At 36.3% G+C, this 20722-nt stretch overlaps 1 protein-coding gene across 3 annotated transcripts in view; it reads right to left on the bottom strand.

The window, feature by feature from the left end:
- ZNF385B (zinc finger protein 385B) overlaps positions 1 to 20722 on the bottom strand; it is a gene marked incomplete at both ends in the record, with an annotated part of 165397 nt that overhangs the window by 14290 nt on the left and 130385 nt on the right. For all 3 annotated transcript variants that reach the window (XM_082284957.1, XM_082284956.1, XM_082284958.1), the window contains one exon: positions 9775 to 9937. In XM_082284957.1, the coding sequence (XP_082141083.1) occupies positions 9775 to 9937 (163 nt within the window). The remainder of the gene's footprint in view (positions 1 to 9774; positions 9938 to 20722) is intronic.

The following is a 20722-nucleotide window of genomic DNA, read 5'->3' as shown; positions in this document are numbered from 1 at the left end:
ACAAGTAACTATGGCAAATGCAGCACATTACTTCTGGAGAAAATCAACTTGTCTACAAACACCAATACAGAGCAATTTCCTAGTGTACAGTGCCAATATCTGATTTCTCAGTGACATGTTGACAGGTTGGGAAAATTATCACTAGAAGTTTGTTCTGAGTGTTGTAAAACTCAGCAAGATCACTAGCACTACAGTACTGGCAACTGAAAACAAGGTGGATCTAAAACACAGCTAGCAAGTGTGAATGCTAATTTAAAGAGTATCCATAAAGTGAGATCATCCAAGAGCTCAGTCTTCCTGGGTTCTGTTGCTTTATAGCCAAGTATATTTGCTTTCATCTTTTCTGAGCTATGCCAGTCTGTTTTGGCTGGAATGGGAAAATTCTGCATTGGAATATTTTAATATGGTGTAAGCAAAGCTTGAAATACAGTATAAGATCTGCTGTTACAAAATATGACTCTCCTCTGGGTGAAAGCAAATGTTTTTTGCTAGTTATAAACTTATCTTTTTCTGACACCAGTCATCTATTATTTTGAAAATATTTTATACTCCCATTCCAAATTCTGCTACATCTATTTTTGATGTCCTGGGATTAAAACTTTCTATAGTATTGCACTGTCTTTTAAACTTTTTAATAATGTAGGAATTCTTAGAAAAATAGCTTTCAAAGATTATAACAAACATACAGTATTCTGCACAGCCATTCTTCACTTCTGCTTAGTCTCAGTTCATCATCCCAACTGTAAAAATAACATTGGCTCCCTCATTTATGAATCTGAAATATATTACTAGAAACATATTTCACTTGCTGCTTGTGCAAAAAAAAAATCTTAAAACTCTGTGCTCAGATGCTGAAGTGCTTTGGAACTCAGTATGAAGTTTATGGGCATCTAAATAAAAGAATCAAGGAGAACTGACACACTGTGCAAGTACATTCTCATGGGCATGTGTCTGAACTACTCACTCGGTACTTGCCCAGGCAGAACTGCCATTAAAGTCAGCTATGAAACACTCATCTTCAATTCAGTTAAATGCATCTACAATTGTGCATTCTCACCCACTTCATAGCAGGTTTGCCTGAGGACTGTGAGTATTCAGTCATGCCCTCAAGATTTGACAAATAAATTGCATTTCAGATATAACTTGTCTAATCAACACTAAAATATTTTCCCTCTCCTTGAAAACAAGTAATAAGGAAATAATGAGTAGACTAATGTTTGTATAAATAGTTTTTCTACTATAGGAAATGTAGTATATTTCCCCCTTCACCACTGAAGCAACAGCATTGGTCCTGACCCATTCTTTTACATTTGGACACTAAATTCATTCATTCAAGGGCTTAGAGAAAAGGATAAAACTTAAATTTTGCAGATTCAACACAGCCTTTAATTTTGCACAAATGGACATAGAGAAAACTTTATTCAACTACCAACTGTATGAATAATCACTAGAATCCTGTCATTTATTCTCTTGATACCAATGAAAAATACATATCTGGTATCAGAAGAACTGCCTTATTTCCTTAGTAATATGTTGAGTCAATAAGTTTTGTGACAGTATTAAGTACAGACGAAGTTACTCCTCCCAAGGTTGTTAAAAAAACCCAACAGAACCAGCAGGTGTCTTTTTAGCAAGTTTTCCCTTCTCAACGATTTAAAGGGCTAATTTCAGTCCTGTATAAATAAAAACAATTTTTATTGATTTGGCTTTCTTAATCATTTAAAAACAAAACTAGGCTTTGGTTCGCAAAGTAATTTTTCGTAGGCAAAAAAATCCTGTCACTCATCATCAAAATAATAACCATCTAAAGGTGATAGAAGGACATATTTTATTTCTCTCACTTGCAAATTTTACAAAATCTCACTACATAACCCTTATGACACTTCTGGATCATCTTTCATCCTAATAGGAAATTGCAAAGCAGATGAGTGATACTGGTATCTCAGTCTCAACTCTCTTTTTTCCAGATGCTTGTTTTTGGTCCCACTTTTCCCTCTTTCCCACTTCCTCACCTGAAATCTCATGAACTCTTGTAATAGTATGTTGTAAAGACAAAGATGAGTAAAGAAGGATGTGATACATAATAGTTCTGATGGTTCCACCTCACTCGTATTATGCCCTCTATGGGAACGTACATACAAACATTTGCTAGTAATTTTTGTTATTTCATATTCACCTTACTATCAATTCCCCTATCACCATCATCCTAGTAAAAAAAAAATCCTCTTGCGATATTCAATAGGAAATTCTATATTCAATCGTTAACAGAACAAACAAGAAAAACAGATGCCTGATTTCCCAGAATAAAAGAGGTGCTGAAAGATTCAATGTATATAAAAAGATTCTTTAAATGACCACATACATCTAGCTAAAACCATCCCAGTAGCTGGTTGCATCCCTGGCCCTGCTACCATTGTCCAGCAACACCAGTAGAGTCAATTTTGCTTGGCCAAATGCCCATCTCTACTTCTCCTTGAAGAAAGAAAAACTTTGTCTCATTTTAAGAATGCTAGTTAAAAAATGCTATGAAATTCACATTTTTAGAACTTGAGTAAGTAGAAATACTAGAGGTATACATTTCTAATGATATAGGACACATGAATGCTTAAGCACAGAGCAGAGCACCCAAAAGAGTCTTATTTCACCTTACAGTATATTTTCAAGCCAAAGCTTATGCTTATTTTACTGCAGGAAAAGAAAAACCTTACCATTCCTTCAAAAGAAACCCTGGTTGCATATATTTCTGATTGCTATAATAACTGGAGAGAGAAAAGTTTGACCTTTTCAGTTCAAACAAGAATTGCACCAGCTCATCAATGTACATGTGTCAGCTGCAGAGATTGTTTTGCAGTTAATGGCACTTATAATCAGTTTTCAGTACAGGTGCAGAATTTGAAACATGCTAGCATTATAGACAGACCAACGATTTCCAGGAGCTCCCAGGAGCTTATCAACACCAAAATGCACAGTATGACTGCTTTTCCATTCAGATTTAAAGACACACATGGAAAGATGAGGTCTGAATATCCACTTTTCAAAAGTATGAACGGTAAGGCTGGCAGGGAAGAAAGTGTTTGAAGATCCCAACCTATTAGAATGATTTCCTGATAACAGACTTTGACTTGCTAATCTTTCTTTTGGCTCACCTTTCTTTCTAAGAGCATAAACCAAACAGCCACTTCCCGAAAGAGCTGCTGAAATTACCTGCCAGAAAATGTCCAGAAGCTATTTACTATTAAATCAAATACAGGCATTGTATGTGCCATGAATGTAAGTACACATATGGTACTTGCAACAGTGTAACTGTGAAGAATTTATGAGCATTTATTGATCATATTTTATATTATCAATTGTAAAAACACTGTGGTCAAGCAGGAAGTTCTATGCTGTGCCATTACCTCTGTTTTGGGGCTAGAGTTTCAACAGATGGCAATATAGAATGATCTTCATATGGCTGTGAAACACTGAATGAAAAAGGAACAAACCTTACCATTCTCAGAGGATGTCATGGAAAAAGGCCCTTAAAATGACTCTCCTTGGTGGCTGAATCAGATTGAATTTACTACTCAGCTGACAGTAAACTAATACCTTTACCTAACAGAAATATGCATGTGCTTAGCAGGCACTATCTGAATCCACATAAACACAGATACATGGTTACTTTATACAGTATAGCTTCAGCAGAATTCTTTATGTCAGCATAAATGTGAAGAACTGATGAGGCTCATCAGTAGCTTTTGATGGAGGCCAGACATAAGCACAAGCATCCTTTTTGAAGGGCATAAGACAGAACCTCTAAATAGGGCACACTAACACTCTGGGGGACAGCAACCCAAACACCTCATTGTCCTGTTCCTCTCCTAGAGCCTCTCCCTATCCCTGCCCCACCCTCAAAATTCAACTTTGCCCCAACCTATTTTGAGGTCTAGAGGACTTTGGTACATTACACAGAATTATAAGACTGAAGAATAGTTAGAAACACCCTAAGCTTTGAGGTTCTTAGGAAGGTATCTGTGTGACAAATAACCTCAAGTTTCCCAGAACAGACACACCACAGTTCAGCTGGGGAGATTCTATGTCTGTGGCTCCTAGCTACTTCTGCAGGATCATATAAGAAACAGATTATTTGAGCTACATAAACAACCCATTCCTTTAAAATGTGTGGAAAAGAAGGTGATAAATGGAAACAAATGTTAAGGTGAAAAGGAATTTTACTAAGAGATCTGGTATCATTTTTAGCATTGCTCCAAGTAAAGAGTTGCATGTAAAAGTTCAGAATTTAAGCACTAGCAGAAATATTTTTAAAATAAGCAATGAAAGCAAGATGACTCAGGGAATGTCCTGATGGTGGACTTGTGAAATACAAACTGAGCCCTTCACTGGGCCATTTCACCTCATTGGTAGCTGATGAATACACAGCACTGGCAATGGGGACACTGGAGAAATCCAACATATCCTGACTAAATGTGATTCAACATGTTGCACACTGCTTTAGGAATAAAAGGAAAAAACACTCAGTTTTGTTGTGAAAGCATCCACAGATAGCCCTTGATGAACTAAAACCCAGAGACAAGACCTCAAGGTCAACTTTTCTAAGTCTGATAAAGCTTGGAGTTGCCAATGGGCCAACTAATTACCATGTCTACAAGATATCAAGTCATTTATTAGATCCATCAACAGGTCCAGGTTATTTTCCAAATGTGATCTACTTCACTCAGTGTCAGACACTGTGCCACACTCCAGCATGACAATGTTCCTCAGAATAAACCTCCAGCTAGTTTGAGTTATGCAGCTGTAATGACTGGAATAACTCTTACAGGACCCACTTAGGAGCAAGAAGCTGGCAAAAAACATTGGCGTCAAAGCTCCTTCCTGCCGTTCTTGCCATACACAGCAGATCAGCACAGTGCTGCTCATATGCTGGAATGTCATCACTGTGACCCTGTGCCTGCCTGTTGAGCTGCCCTGAGACAGTGCCACAGAGCAAAGCTGTAGTACAAAGGGTCAGGATTTGAAAGAGGTTCTAGATTTGGCCTAGTTAGGTGTGAAATGTTCTCTATTCCTGTACCAGCTGAACAAAATGGAGTTTCATAGAGCATTCAAAGGGTTCACCTCCTATTTCCCAAGCAGCACAGTCTTCTGCTGTTACTGGAATAAGGACTGAACCTGAAATGCCCATACCTATCATTTCACAAACAGGCGCAAGGCCAACAGAGCATATAGCAAATGATCAAAGGCAGAAAGAAGATTACCTTTTATGATCTGAAATATGATTTTGACTCGAGTAGTTTAAAACAGTTGCATTTACTTTCCGATTTTCACATCAAAGCAAAATGCAAAGAAGTTGATACCACATCATTTGTATGCTTCATTTTGAACTATTTATTTTGATTTAGAAGTATGATCAAAGAATTCCTCTTTGCTTGATAAGTAAACAGTGACATTTCAATCCAGTCATTACCATATTCATTCCTGAAGGATTCATCACTGTAAGCATCTGGACTATGCTGACCTGGGGTCACAGACACCATCTTCTACTGCATTCTTAGAGCTATATTTAAACCACACTTTAAATATTCTACATGATGTTGTGTACTGGTTATTACTCCCATCCTTTTCTAAGCAATGCCATACATACACATATCCTTCTGTGCAGCCATCCTGAAAACCCTGGGCTTCCACAGGGAGGGAAGGGAATACTTGCCACTATACTGAGTTTGCATGGCTAAGCTTTGGTAGTAGGAGGGCCACAGAGGTGGCTTCTGTGAAAAGCTGTCAGGTTTCCCTTGTGTTTGACAGAACTCGACCCACAAGCTTTTTGCTGCATTTTCTCTCCCCTGCCCAGCTGAGGGTGGGAGGGTGGGAGGGGGAGAGGGGCTTTGGTGGGCACCTGGTATCCAGCCAGGATCAACCCACCACAGCAAGAGCAGCAGTTAAGTGCTACTAACACAGCTGTTCTGTAACCACATCCATCTCAAAGCAGCTACAAAAAAGCTTGCAGTGTCACAGTAGTGATTTTCTAGGATATGAAACTGTTCTATAGCCATTGCTAGACCTTCCCTGGGTGGTTTGAGAAACTGTGTGGGAGACAGGTTATGAATGCATCCCCTGTGGCCACCTTCAATCTGCAAATACCTATCAGGACAGGCAGAGATGGCCCAGCTAGAGTAGGAGAACAGAAACCTTGTCACACAATCTGTAGAGATCTTTTCCTGTCTCCAGAGTGAACATGGTAGGATGGTGGTATTTACAAGTACCAATAAACAAGTATTTTCTGAATGGCAAGGAGCTGTGAGCTTAGACAATGAGATCACATAGCAGCCTAACAAAGTAGGAGCACAAACTTGTTCAATTAAACCCATTGATATCCACTTACCTGAGGTTTCAGCCACTTGCACCTTTCCTGCACTATGGCTTTATCCTTACATGTTTGCATCAATTCACAAAATCCAAGTCACACTGTATTATTAACATTAGCAGGGAAGAACACCCTCACAATGTGGACATTGTCATGCTCAGACCACAGTCACCCCTTTCCATTTGGCCAAGACCACTCTTCTCTGCAGGAGCCCATGTTCTTCTGGAAACATCCCAAAAAACCTTAAAGATTAATTTAACTTTTGTAGCTCTACCAGCAGCCACGTTTCTCAAGCTGAAAGGAACAGCTTTTGAGAGACCACTGCATCATAAATATTGAAAAATAAGGACTGGATGAATTAGTGTTTTGCCTTTGGTAGATTCATCACTAGCTGAGCTAACAGTGAAATTATTGTTCCTGTTAGTACTATAGTGGTGACTTCTGACATTTAAGTGTTTTGGACTTCATGCTATGTCTGACCCAAAGAACACATGGCTCTGTAGCAAACTTAACCTGACATTTTAGTTCAAGATATGACAACTGTTCTGTCTGGTGAGCTCCAAATCATTCATCATTATCTCATTCAAAATGACAGCACATCAGAAAGGGTGCTACTCATGCCTGTTCTGTCTCTTTATTAGCAGTTTTACGTAAGAGAATAACTGCAGTTTATCAGTTTACTGTAATGCTCCCTACCCTTTCTGCACTAATACCCATGGAAGTAGAGCAGGTAACAAAAGATCACAAGACCTTAAAACTGCCTTCTCTGTATAGCTTCTCTTTCTACTCTCCCATACAGAAGAAAAGGACACCAGAAATTATTTACTGCTTGATGAACGTTTCTCAGGAACTCTCCAAAGTACAATGGCTGAACAGCAGCTTCCCAAGTGGTGGAATTTAATTCTCTTCCTTGATTTCATTTAGTTTATGTGCATCTAATGCAATTTTTTCAGACCTACAACACACATACACACTTTCAGATTCCCCATCCTGAAGGCAGAGTCCCTGGTCAGTCAGCAGGTCAAGCAAAACAGAGATCATATGGCAGCATCTTTCAGGATGGACCATAAGTCAGGACTTCTCATCTACATAGGTGTCAATTTTCATCAAATTTATAGGATTTATAGGACTAATTTATAGGATTAAAATCTCTTAATCTCTTTTTTTTATTTTTGGACAGTAGGCAATACAGTCAAAATTGTGAAGACACAGGCAGAAAATAACAAAGACACGAATAGATGATATGACCACAAGTCTCATTTCCTCTGGAAATCAGGATGAAAAAAAGACCACAAATACAAACATAAACTGAAATTCTTAGCATTGGAGATCTAAGGAAAATAAAAACATTCCTAGAAAGTTAATATATAGTACTAACGCATTTCTCAGAGAATGAGAGCTGTGTCAAAAGATTCAGAAAAAGATTGTGTAAATTAATCTGCTCCAAAGCAAAAAAAAATAAAATAAAAAAAAAATCCCCAATGGCAACTTAATGACTGCTTTAGTTGCAATAAGCATTATGGTAAGGAACGAAACATAAGGTAAAGAATCAATATAGTATCTGTAAGGGAAACTTTAGCTGAACAAAACTATGGTTTGTTCCAAGTCTGGCAAAACCCCCAATCTTCAAGATGTTCACCATCTCTGTGACCAGCTTTCCCTACAAATACAGAGAATTTTCTCCAAGTTTGGGTTTTTTTCTCCCAAACATCCCATCCTCAGTCTCCTGTACAGCAGTAAGGGGCTCTGAGGAGCCTACTCTCCACAGAGAATCCCACTGTTCTGCTGATGGGAAGAAAGTGTTCAACTAAATTGCCACTGGGATTTATTTTTAATGTAGAAACAGCTGCAGTGGTGTAATCCAAAAGACAGATGGTAATCTGTCTAATTTGTATAGAGTAATTAACAGCATAAAACAACACCCTGTCAAAACAGGGCAATTAGAAAAAATATCAAGAGCAGGTTTCCCTTTTGATTGGTTGTATTATCAAAAACTGAATGTAGATTTTAGATACACTGCAGAGGAAAGGAAAGAATTCATTTAATTCGGACCTCATAGTCTGGCAAAGGAAACACAAGACAGTTCCAGACCTGTGGAAGAGATGATGGGAGTTTGTACAAGATAATGAAACTTGTTATCTGGACCTCAACTTTTGGCACTGGAGAGGGAGGGCATTATACAATTACATTATCACAGATGAATTCTTATCATGTTAAATCCTCTAAAGTCTTAACTGATACTCTACTTCAGCAGTTGTATGAGTTCTTACCATGCACATGTGGGGCAGTAAGCTATCTTAAATAAAGCTATTTTTGATATTTCAGAGAGTAAAATATTTATCAAATATTTTAAATCTCTTCCTGTTCAGTAGTCCACTTTATATTTAGATCAATGGCAGACTGCTACTGTTTTATAGTAGCAGGGCTTGTTTACCTAAAGATGCTACTTGGGTTTAGCTCATCTCTCTCAAAACCAAAATGTGATTTTCTAGATAAATCAACCCAAAATTTGGCATCCATTGTCATTGTTAAGGACTAAAGATAGTTTTGATGCTGCTGTGAAAAGAGCAGGATGACAAATAATCACAAATACCTTTTTTGAGTTGGGATATTTTTTTTTTGGTTATTTTTAATGCACATGTCAAAAAACTGTGTTATTCACCTCACAGCACCTGAGTCAAGATCAGCTGTGGTGAAGAGGATAATAAATGGCTCCCTAACAGAAGCAAATTTATCAGCAGTAGTCTACTGGACTGACAGTTGGGTAGTCCACAGTAGGGGCCTTCTCCTGAATAACACTGTCAGCGAGTTCATAAAGTCTCCTGTTTCATTCAGTAATACAATACTGACAGAGAAGAAACTCAAGCAATTTCACTGCTATTAATGTTGCTGATCTTCCTCAGATTACTAATCTGAAGGGTAAAAAAAAAAAAAAAAAACAAACCAAAAAAAACCAAAAAACAAACCTGATGTTGAAGCACTAATGAGCTGTGAAAGTCAGGAAATACCCAGGCCACAAGGCTTCACATTTCTGTAGGTGTGTTTTCCTATTAGAGCAACACTGTCTTATTCAGAAAGGAAAAATTTCTTACAAAGGTTTCTTGTGCTTCAGCCAAATACATAACCTCATACTTCACCACATCCATCCACTATGGCCATAAGAACATCCATACTTTCTAAGAGTAAATTTCATAGGTTTAAGAAAAATACACTTTAGCATTCAGAGGCACCAGTTTTTTCACAGATGTGAAAAAGCAATTTGAGACTATCAAACCAAATCAATTCTGTACAAGAAAGCATAGCAAACAGTTTAGAAAAGACAAGTTATGGATCACTGTCATGCAACCAAATTCTCTCATACAAACACAAAAAAAGGAGAAAGCAAAGGATCTATAGAACAAAAAGTTTTCATTGACCTGATTTGTCAGAGATGTTGGCTGTGACTGGCGTGGTGGAGCAGCCCGTGTTAACCTTTGCGCTGTCCTTGGAAGAACCAGCTTTGGGTTTGCTTTTCGTTGCCTCTAGTGCTTTGACCTTCTTGGCATGTTTACTTCCTTTGTAGTGGGCCTCGGCCTGGCTCTACAAAGGAGAACAAATCAGGCTCACTTTTTTTTTGCACTTGTATATAATACAATGGATGACAAGGCAGAAAAGTGACACTTTCAATAGTAGGCACCATATTATTCCACCTAAAATTTTTTAATAGCTTTATACTAACAGTTTTCATGGATGTAAGTTCTTATATACTCAAATGACATGATTTTAATGAATATTGCATGTTTTCAGTAACTTGGAAAAACAGGCTTTGAGATTACATAGAGCTCTGTCACTCCTAATGCAATTCTTTACTTCTATGGTGCTTAAAGATTTAAAGGACTATATAAATGTAAACACATCCAATTCAGAAAAATGCTCCTCAATTTTCATGTAGCATTCCTTAGTCTTTATTGCTTGCAGTTAGAAAGATGAACCGTGCTGTAACATGATTAAATAATCCATTTTTCCTTCTGTTTGATCTAGTACAAATGCCATAAAATACTTTCACCTTCGCACTAACAGCAACTGAAACAATTGAAAATTGAAAAAGTATGACTTTTCTATTAGATCAAGCAAGAAGGGTTAAAATGAGGAAATACCATACCTGTAAACTTCAGTAGACCCAAGTACAACACAGAAAACTAAATACTTGTCAGTCTTGATTGCTTTATAAATTGCCTTGAATATTATTTTTCAAATACTAAGAAAATTGGAACCTGAAGGACAGGGAGAAGAGAAGCTTTTAAAAATTATTATTATTTATTTTGGCTGGAGTTTATATATAATATATTCTTCCTAATCTGCCCAAAGAGAACAGTAGAAATATGTACTGAGATGTTTACTTCACCTTTGTCTTAAAACTATCTTCAGAAACTACGTCAGTGTTTTTGAAGTTGCACAGCTAAAGCTAGACACATAAATATCTGCCCATTTTTTTCAGTGCTATTGAGCCCCCTTCCTTGTTCCTGACTCTATATAATCAGATGCCTTGACAAATCAGGCCACTTTGTTAGAAGCAAAACTAAGGAACTACATACTTAATACAAAACTTCAAAGCTTGGAAATTTTAGCTAATGAATTTAAGTGTTTTTATTGACTTCTTAATGAAATAATTTACCAAATAATGGGCAAGAAAAAAGTCCCATCCAAACCAGGTTTTTTTATTAGACTGTACTATTCAGCAATAGCTTTGCATTATTAATATTTCCAAACACAGTTTTAAAACATTATTTCACTATAAACATTACACCACTAGGTGCCTCTATTGAAGGTTACATATTAACCACAGAAGTTAATATTGTTTACTTCAATTTAAAACACTCAGAGAAAGCATGCTTCTTGTAAGCACATCTTGGAACCTGGCATATAAATCAGTGCAAGTAAACTTTCACTCTGTTCATGCAAAAACCACGTTCATTCTCTCGTCAATCAATTATCAACTATTTTATTTAGTTCACTGTTAAATGAAGCGAGCCATGAAACAAGTCACATGCTTTCTACAGAGAGCAACTATAATATCTAAGATGCTTGAACTCCATAAAGAGTGCTGCCATAAGGAGGAAAACTGTTTTAAGATCAGCAGAAATGGGCATTACAATACAGTCACCTTGGGACAGCATGTAATAACAGCTTTATCGTATGACAGAGTAGAAGTGAAGAGTAGAAACAGCCGGAGCGGGCAAAAGAACAGACAGCATGTTGGAGTCCTCACACAAGTTATTGGCACTGTTAAACTGATGGAGAACTGTTGCTAAAACAGAGGAGTGAAGTTCTTATACACCAGAACTTCTTAAGTGATTATACACGTTGTGAAACACAGTGCTTTCCACTTCAGAAGGACAGTGTATGTCCTTGTGGGTGCACCTTTCCTTTCACAGGAGATTTCAGTAAGCAAGCATTCAGTAAGAAAGGCTGCTAGATTAGTTTCATTTTGAATTCCTCTGAAAGTGAGGTATTTTTAAAAAACTTTATTATAAAAACAGTGAAGAGTTTACTCATCAATTACTATTAAAATATTTCTTGATTTTAAAACCTTTGAAATATTAACACGCATACAAACACAATTTAAGGACTATAAAAAAACAACTAACCAGCTATACCACTAGTACTATGTGCACTACTTAAAGGGACACTTGTCAACTTCTGGGTTGGATCTCTTCAGTTCTGAATATGGGCAGAGGAGCACAGTCCTGTCTGTGCCCTGTTAAGCCAATGTGCCTTATGAGGCACAGGAGTCTTGCCCTGTCTCCCTCCACCTTTGCTGGGTTTTATCCATTTCTCTTAAGCTTTGCAGTTGTGACATGATGCACTAGAAGGGGTATTTTCCACCAACAAAATTCAATAAACTATTCACATGTTACAGTGTACAAAAAGTGGAGCTAAGAATTGGGGTGAACATATACCCTTTCCATTCCAATACTTTTAACTTTAAATAATAGCAAGTACAAGATTTTCCACTCGAGCATCCTCAAGTTGATGATGTCCCTTTAAATATTTGAACTCTATGCTCTGCGCATATGTTTGCTGTTGGTAGGATCATATGCTGCCTGAGGCCAAAGCTATGACATAAGAGACATAAATGCACTCAAGAGAAAGACTTAGTAAGTCAATTCCTTGATAATAAGCCTTTCTGCTGATATTTGCAATAATAATGCCTGCAATATCAGTAATAACCTACTACAGTCTTTGATTCCCTTCATTCAATCCTCATATAGTGTACATGAGACCTGTTGAGAACAAACAAGCCCAGGCAAAATTAAAATTAAGATTTCCATAACAACAAGCGAAGCTTCATGGAAACATGGTGAATTGACTAATTTTTAAGTTTTCTAATTATCATAAGCTATGAAATTCATAGTTTTACATTATAAGGCCAAAAAGCATTGCTATGACCAATCTAAGTAGGGTTTTTGGAAATGCCAGCCTTCCTCAATACTATTCAAACCAGACCACATTCCTTTGAATGGGGGGGAAATTCTCCAGGTTTGATTTTAAAATAGTTAGGGGATGAAAAATCTACCTTTAAAAAATTGTTTCAGTGCCTCACTTTGTTAGTTAAGTACGTACAGTTTATTTCTGTAACGATTTTGTCAAGTTTCAGTTCCAGGGGCTGGATATTGTCAAACCTTTGGGTTTTAGGCTTTTTCAACTCATCTCTGTTCTGTGAATAGAAACGCAGATACTCTTTCCAAGCATGAAGTTAGAGGAGTATTAAAGTATTGAAGAAATGTTTCCTAACCACATAAGCATTGTTTTCTAGTCCTTTCAGATACACTCGAAGTTCAGAGTTTGTTTTTTATCCACTGTGGGATAAATCATTTGATTCAGCTGCCTTTTGGTAACTGAAATGCTGTATCACCATGTTACATAAACCCTTGGAGTTTTCTGGAGTCACAGCAAGCAAAAGAGAAAAGGGCAGCTGAGGCAATCTGAAATTGGAACTCAAGTTCTGATTATTACTGATAGGAATTACTGTGACTATTAATTTCCTGATCATTAATAACTCTAATTTTATAAAATATTTGCAAAAGCACCATATTAAAGACAAACGTATTTGTTCCAAGTCTCATTTAAAACTTGCTTATGACACAAATACAGCAGTAGAGCAGAGGTTATGAGCTTTGTAGACAATATCATTGAAATACTAAACTTATCTTTGAAATAAGCCACAGTACGTAAAATTTTCATTTTTAGTTAAGGCAGGAAGCTGAAAATTTATTTTCATTTGCTCTGGTAATCCAGAGGAAGTTGTGTACACATAGGGTTCAAAAGTCATGTGCATAAAAGGAAGATACTTTACCAATTTTAATATAAACCCTCAATAAAATACAAAATTATCTCAAGAGTAAATATCTTAGGGATACAATATTTTAAATGGATACTGAGGGTACTTTTTGATCATCTTTAAGTACAAATAATTCATGCAAATTCTGTGTCAGCAAAACAATATTTGAGAAAATAAAAAAATTAGGAAAAACCAAAATGAAAATCTGTTACCTCAGAATATCTTTTTATACTCATGTACTATAATGATTTTAATTGCAAAATACTTTATTCCAGTGTATAAAGCTGCATTTACGGTCGGGATTAATTCATTCTACAGTAAAATAATTTATCTGTGCCACAATTCAATATTGTTTAAATATTTATTTTTCATTTCAAAAAGATTAAGTTACATCTATTGCTTACACAGTTAATATTAAATGTCACCATTGAAGTATCATTATTACAATTTTTAAATTAAATGCATACTAGGTTAAGGCGGACAGTTTTGAGAAAGGGGTATAAGAAAGTATTTCTATGAAAGAACTCCTTAACTGAAAGGAAAGTCTGATTTTCAACTGAATCTAAAACTGACTGTGGCCTATTAGCATGATATTTATCCATTGCAATACTTTAAAAAAGAACCTGCCTACTTATTAGACAGCATGGAAAGTCACCAGGTACTGGCTAGTAGGTTTAATGAACAGGAGAAGCTTTAAGCTGCCATAAATGGGACATTATGAATCGAAATGCAAAAAATACCTTGGTACTGACAGGCCAAATTCTACAGAAGTGTTTATGCATTTGTCTGGCATTACTTTTTGATCAATGGGATGCGTATCTTATGAAATTAAAAACTACATCTACATATTTGTAAGACCATGGCTTAGTGAATAGCTGTATTTTAAATTAAGTTGCAAATAATTAAGAATATAATCGACAGACAAATAATTATGCAATCTTTTTCCCATAATTTTTCTAATTTATACACCTTAAAATTTATACACCTTAGTTCTATCCACAGTCTTCTAGTACCAATTAAAAACCCCCAACCAATCAAACCTCATGAATGTTTTAATTTTAAGAAAGCCTCTATGTTATAAGGATTAATGACTTGGCTGTAAGAAAGGATAGCTTTTCTGCTGTTAAAAATGATCCAAATGTGATATTTTATTTAAAATCTACATTTAATTGCTACTTTCAACTACAAATTATTAAGTTTGAAATCAAACTAGGGTGTTAAACTGTAAGACTACATACAATACATATACAAAAGCCTTATATACTAGACTGCATTTAATGAAACATCAACGATTTAAATTATCTCCTATATGTAAATATGCCTTTGAAAACAAATGTGAATGTCATTAGCATATTGTAGCGCTTAAAACAACCTCAGTAGCTTTACTTTGTAGAAAGTTAAAAGTGTTTAATTTATAAATCTGCAGGTATCAAAAGATCTAGATAACCAGGAAACACATAGATCATATGGATTCACTGACAGCAGTATTACCTTTAAGAAAACTTTGAACTACAGGCAAGACTGCAGTACAAAAGATAACAGATATTCCCCATCAGGAGCAGTGACTGACAGTGTTTTTGGAATCCACAGGACTCATTTTGACAGCTGATGAGTGACAGCATTTTAGAATCTACTTGCTATGTGAACGACTAATTAACTGAATTTATTGCTACACAAAGACACATTAACCTGATGAAAGGCTTGAGTAAGTCTAAAGGTTCAGTGCGTATGTGTGTGAGATCAAGATTTTTTACAGGTTTATTCAAGATCAGCTGAAGTAGCCCTTCATTAGGTCTTCATGGAAATAAGACAATTGTATACCATCAACCCTTCAGCTGAATGCTTGAATCTGCTACCACATTATCCAGTCTGGCAATTAACATATACAATTAAATGTATATAGATCTGCATGGACAGAAAGAAGGAGAAATGCAGAAATAAAGGGAGACTCTGAAGCATCCACGTGGGAAATGTAGGTTCAAATTTTGAGCTGCACAATATTAGGCGAGTGCCACAACTAAATGGAACTGAACATGGTGGCTCACAACTCCTATTTCTTCTCACTTGCTACTGCACCTTCATAAAGCAGGAATTCCACCCTGGAGGGCAAATTCAGCAATTTTAGCTCTAACAGGCTGCCTGATTAAGTGGTGGAATCACTATCCCTGAAACTGTTCAAAAGCCATCTGGGTGTGGCACTTGGGGATATGGTTTAGTGGTGAACACGGTGATGGCTGGATTTGATTATCTTAGAGGTCTTTTCCACCCTCAGTGATTCTATGTTCGATCTCAAATCCTGTGTTCATTTGGTGTCAATACAACTGGTAATCTCTGATTTTGTTGAAAATACCACAAAAGCTTCTGCCAGTAACAGTTCAACCACAGAAAATGAACAGCTGAAAGACTGAACAGATATATAATAATCGTGAAAGCTTCTGTTATGGAGTAGCAATAAAGATGAATATTTTCCTGCATAGCACAAAAGATTTTTACATAAATTCAAGCTAAAAAAAAAAAAAAAAAAAAAAAAATCCTAAATATGGTCAGAACTTAATCCTGTAGAAAGAACACCTCTCAACACCTGTGTTCCTGCCCACTTTTATACATCAAGTTGATTACAATGGCAGTGCTCCTGTTAGAGAAGGAAACTAACTGTGCAAACAGGAGGAGCAGAGAGGTATTTATGTCCATAACATATTGTTATTTTAATTCACAGCAGATCTTAAACGATAAAACTCCCTTTCTTAATAGTAAGATGTCTACCAAATGTTTGATCACATAGTTTACCTGTTAGAACCATTCTGTAAGAGTATGATTATTTATTTGAGTATATAAATTATGAAGAATTTAGACTAGAATCATAACTCTAATAAAAATTACATGACATGATAAATTAGGAAGTAGTGTTGAAAAATAGAGTTTTATTTCATTTGCTATTAATAATAGATGTAATTGAAGAAATCTGCAAACCTGGCATGTTCATACATTTTTTGCACCAAAGATATGCATTAGTTTTTCATTTCCATCCTTACAGATTTCTAAAACCTAATTACTCAGAATAGTAAGGTAGGTTATTATTGAAAAGAACACAGAAAAACCAAGGAGCTGTGAATATCAGCCATGTCATGAGAATTCAACTCATATTTTAAATACCTTAGCAAACTTAGTTAAAAGCTCCGTTAAATAGCTGTTATTTGAACAGAACTTTCATCATGTTATAGCCCTGTACCCTATAATCATGCGGTAGTTCTGTCATGTTGGAGCTAACAACTTTCATCATTTTGTCAGTTCTGTCTACAAAACAGAGAATTACCTTCACAAGTTCCTGAGATTTATGCTTTTAATTACCTCCTATCCGCTTCACTACCCTTCATACCCAGAGGATCAATATAATCTTATTTATAAGGAAAATGTAAAACCTTTGACTAAAGACAATGACAGTTCTGTAGATTTTTATGTGATGCTATTGATTATTTTGTTTATTATCTTTTTGACAGCATAAATGATTCATTTAAATTTGCAAAGTCAACTTTTGGTAATACTTGCCTAAACTTCAAAAATTTTCCTTCTGGCTTTTTTAAAAGATGAGCACTATCATCACATCATTTTTATTAGCTTTAAATACTTTCAATAATAAGATGACCTTTATTGTCTCTTAATGCCAGGTTTTTACATCTGCTTCTCTGATCTGCCTACAAGGTGTTTCCTCCTGATTTTTGAAGTCACCTCCTGGTTTTTGAGGTAACTTGCTGTCACTACCCACACAGCAGCACACTGTGCAAACCCAAGTTTATTTTCAATCCAATCATACCCTATGAACAAGATGGTGCCTACCAGGCTGTACCACAACCAAAGACATTTCTATAAGAAACAGAAAATGTGCAAAGGGAAGCAGACACTTATTTTAGGCGTGATCAACAGATGATAAAATCTGTTTACAAAAAGAACACCACCAAACAAAAATCAGAACAATAATGCATGTGGAGTGCTGGCATCATGTATTTGCAAGTTTGGACTATAGAGAAGTCTGGCTGCTGGAAAAAGGGATTGGATTAGTACTGACATTACTGTATAGTGCCTAAGCTCCTAAAACTCTGTGGAGCATCACAGAATCGTCTGGGTTGGAAAGAACCTTTAAGAACAAGTTCAAACATTAATTCAGCACTGCCATGTTCACCACTAAAAAATGTCCCTACAGATCTTTTAAATACCTCCAGGGGATGGAGACTCCAGCTAAAACCATGTGTCACTTCCCTTCCCCCCTCCAAATGGAGGAACAAAAGGAAAAGATCATGGGTTGAGATAAGAACAATAAGAACAATTTAATGGAAGCAGCAATGAGATAAGAAGATGAGCAGTAAGAGCAACAATATTAAAAACAAAAGGTATTTAAAAAAGAAGCTCCCACCAATAAATAATACAGGCCTGCTCCATCCACCACATTTATGTGAGTGGAAGGAACCCCTTCTTAAAGAGAGTCCCTTTTGCCCACTCCCAGCAACGATGTGAGGTGGTCTAGAACAATCCCCAGGCCATGGTCATGCCCCTCCCAGCTACTGCAAAACATTAGCCCTCTCCTGGGCAGAACCAGGACACTCACTCAAGATGATTTTTGTTTTTGCAAGAATGTCTGTAGTATATATAATTAATATCCCCATCCAAAAGTATGTAATTAATCCCAGAATTCTTAAAAGGAAGAAGAAAGTATTTTTTCAAAGGTTAAGCTAGATCTTTCACAGCATATCTTGCTTCCTCTTGTGGAATACAGTTACTCCCCTTGCTCTGGTGGCCTTCAAGTTACTGTAAAATCTGACTCACTATCACAATCTGTTCCATGGAGAGAATTCTTCCTCTTCTACTGCCTAAGTCTCTCGTGGTAGTAAGTATGACTGAGTATTTTTCATTTTTTCTGAGCTGGATCATAACATAAGACTGTAGCTTGAACTTCATTGACACATTAGTCACTGCTGCACTGGAGCACATGCTGTGTCATCACCATGAAGAAATTAAAAAAGTAACATATTTACAGATAATTTGATACAAAGATGTAAACACCTGTGTTTATTCCAAAACACTGAAGCACATCCAACTGCAAGTGTTAATGGATAATGTTGCTTTTTTTCTTTTTTAAACTCTTTTTAGAAAGAGTATGTTCCTCTGCATAACAGAATAAAGTTTATGCAGACTAGAGTAAGTATATCATTAAGCATACTGTTTAATCAACCTCATTAACTATCAATCCTCATAACACTACCCTTCCTAAAATTGAGATTTCTACCCTAAATCAACTGCACTTGACTCCTGGTATCTACTACCATTAAAAACAAGTTTAGGAAAGAGCCCTTTCCTCTATTCCCTCCTCACATTTTTTTTGCCCTTTCTCTATTCCTATATTTTTATGCTTTTCCTCCTCACTGAATCCTGCTTCTCTCTCTCCTCTCTTCAAAATAAAAGAAAAAGAAAAAAACGGAAAGAAAAGGAAATAAAAGTAAACCAGAAGGCAAACTGAATGAGTGGGGGTTCAGTTCCAGAGGCAGGCATCCCATGTAATTTGGCATGTCCTCAGGTGTCCTTTGTCAGTTAACCAGCCTGCTGGGGATGTCCCAGACACCTCAGATATTCAAACAGCACGACACTTAGATTTAGGCACCTAATTCCACTCTGAGTTCCAGCAAGAGTATCTGAAGTAGATCATGCAAAAAATGTTGTTGAAGCAACCTCAGTTATCACTGCTATAAGGCTGATACTACTTTTACAGATAAAATTCCCCTGAAGGACTTCAAAGTTCAGGCTATTAAGACAACTTTAGTTTGCTCTTACTTCAGAGATGACATTTTATTTTTCTGTTTTGCAAGACTTTGGATCACCTCTTCTGTACTACAGTTTTTTTCTGGAGTTGACAGAGTTTGGAAGGGGTGTTCAAACCAGTTGTATCAGAATTTATTAGCAGAAATAGACAACCTCCAATCTGAACAAAATGCAGCTAAAAATATTAGAAAGAGACAGACAGAGTATGATGGGGAATGTCTGTAAGTATGAGTCAAACCCTGTAATTTCTTTTTTTAGAAGAGGACATATCAGGTTAAGACTAGACAAAATTCTGAATCTGTACACAGAGGTTTTCTTCATGTTGTACGTTAAAAACTGAAGACTGGGAGATCTTGAAGAGTTCAGTTAGAAAATACTGTTCAAATTATAATATGGCAGAAGAAAAATCATTCTAGGAACTTTATTTTTGAAAATACAGATCCATCACTTCAACATATGTTTACTCCCACATTCAAGACAACCTATTTTTAAATATTTAAAATTTAAAATTTCCTCCCATCCCTGATCTTTCTTTTCCTGCAGGTAGCTGCAGATCCTTGCCTCTGAATCCCTGCCAGAATACTCTCACCAAAGCTAAACCTGCAGACATACAAGCAAAAGAAACCCAAAACCTTTGCAATTCACTGTATTAATTTAGTAGGAGGTTTGACAACTATAAATTGACTAGTCTGACTTTTTTTTTTTTTTTTGGTTTATTGATTCAGACCAGTGAGTGTCCACAGCACAAGGAAAAGATTGCAGGCAAGGAAACCAATTTTCTTCTCATAGATGAATACCCACTGCCTGTATGTTTCTTGTGCAATTGAGAAAACATCACCAGAATGAGGTCAGAATCCTCAAACATCATGCAAGTGAAATTCATTTAGGAGAATAAAAATAAAAACCCAAAAAGACAATTAATAGTTTCGTTTTGCCATTTTTACTTCATTTAATTGCATAATTTAGGTCAGAGATAGTTCAAGGGAATAAAATGCCTATCAACAACAAATATATCAGCCTTGTAGAGCTAGAAGAAATTGCAAGTGTAAAGTTGCACATTCTGCAATGTGCTACACTGAAGTTTTAATGAAGATTAGAAGTGTTTGCTGCTACTCAAAAGCATGTCACCTGGTGGAACTGATTCTCTGAAAGATTCAGCAGTTACAAGGTTCACACATACCTGACTCCCTTCTTCCCCAGTCAGCAAACAAAGGATGGATTGTAAAGATTATTCC

The sequence above is a fragment of the Coloeus monedula genome, assembly GCF_965178545.1.
Source record: "Coloeus monedula genome assembly, chromosome: 7".
NCBI lineage: Eukaryota > Metazoa > Chordata > Aves > Passeriformes > Corvidae > Coloeus > Coloeus monedula.
The sequence above is the reverse complement of the archived record's forward strand: the minus strand, read 5'-3'. Positions and strand labels throughout refer to the sequence as shown.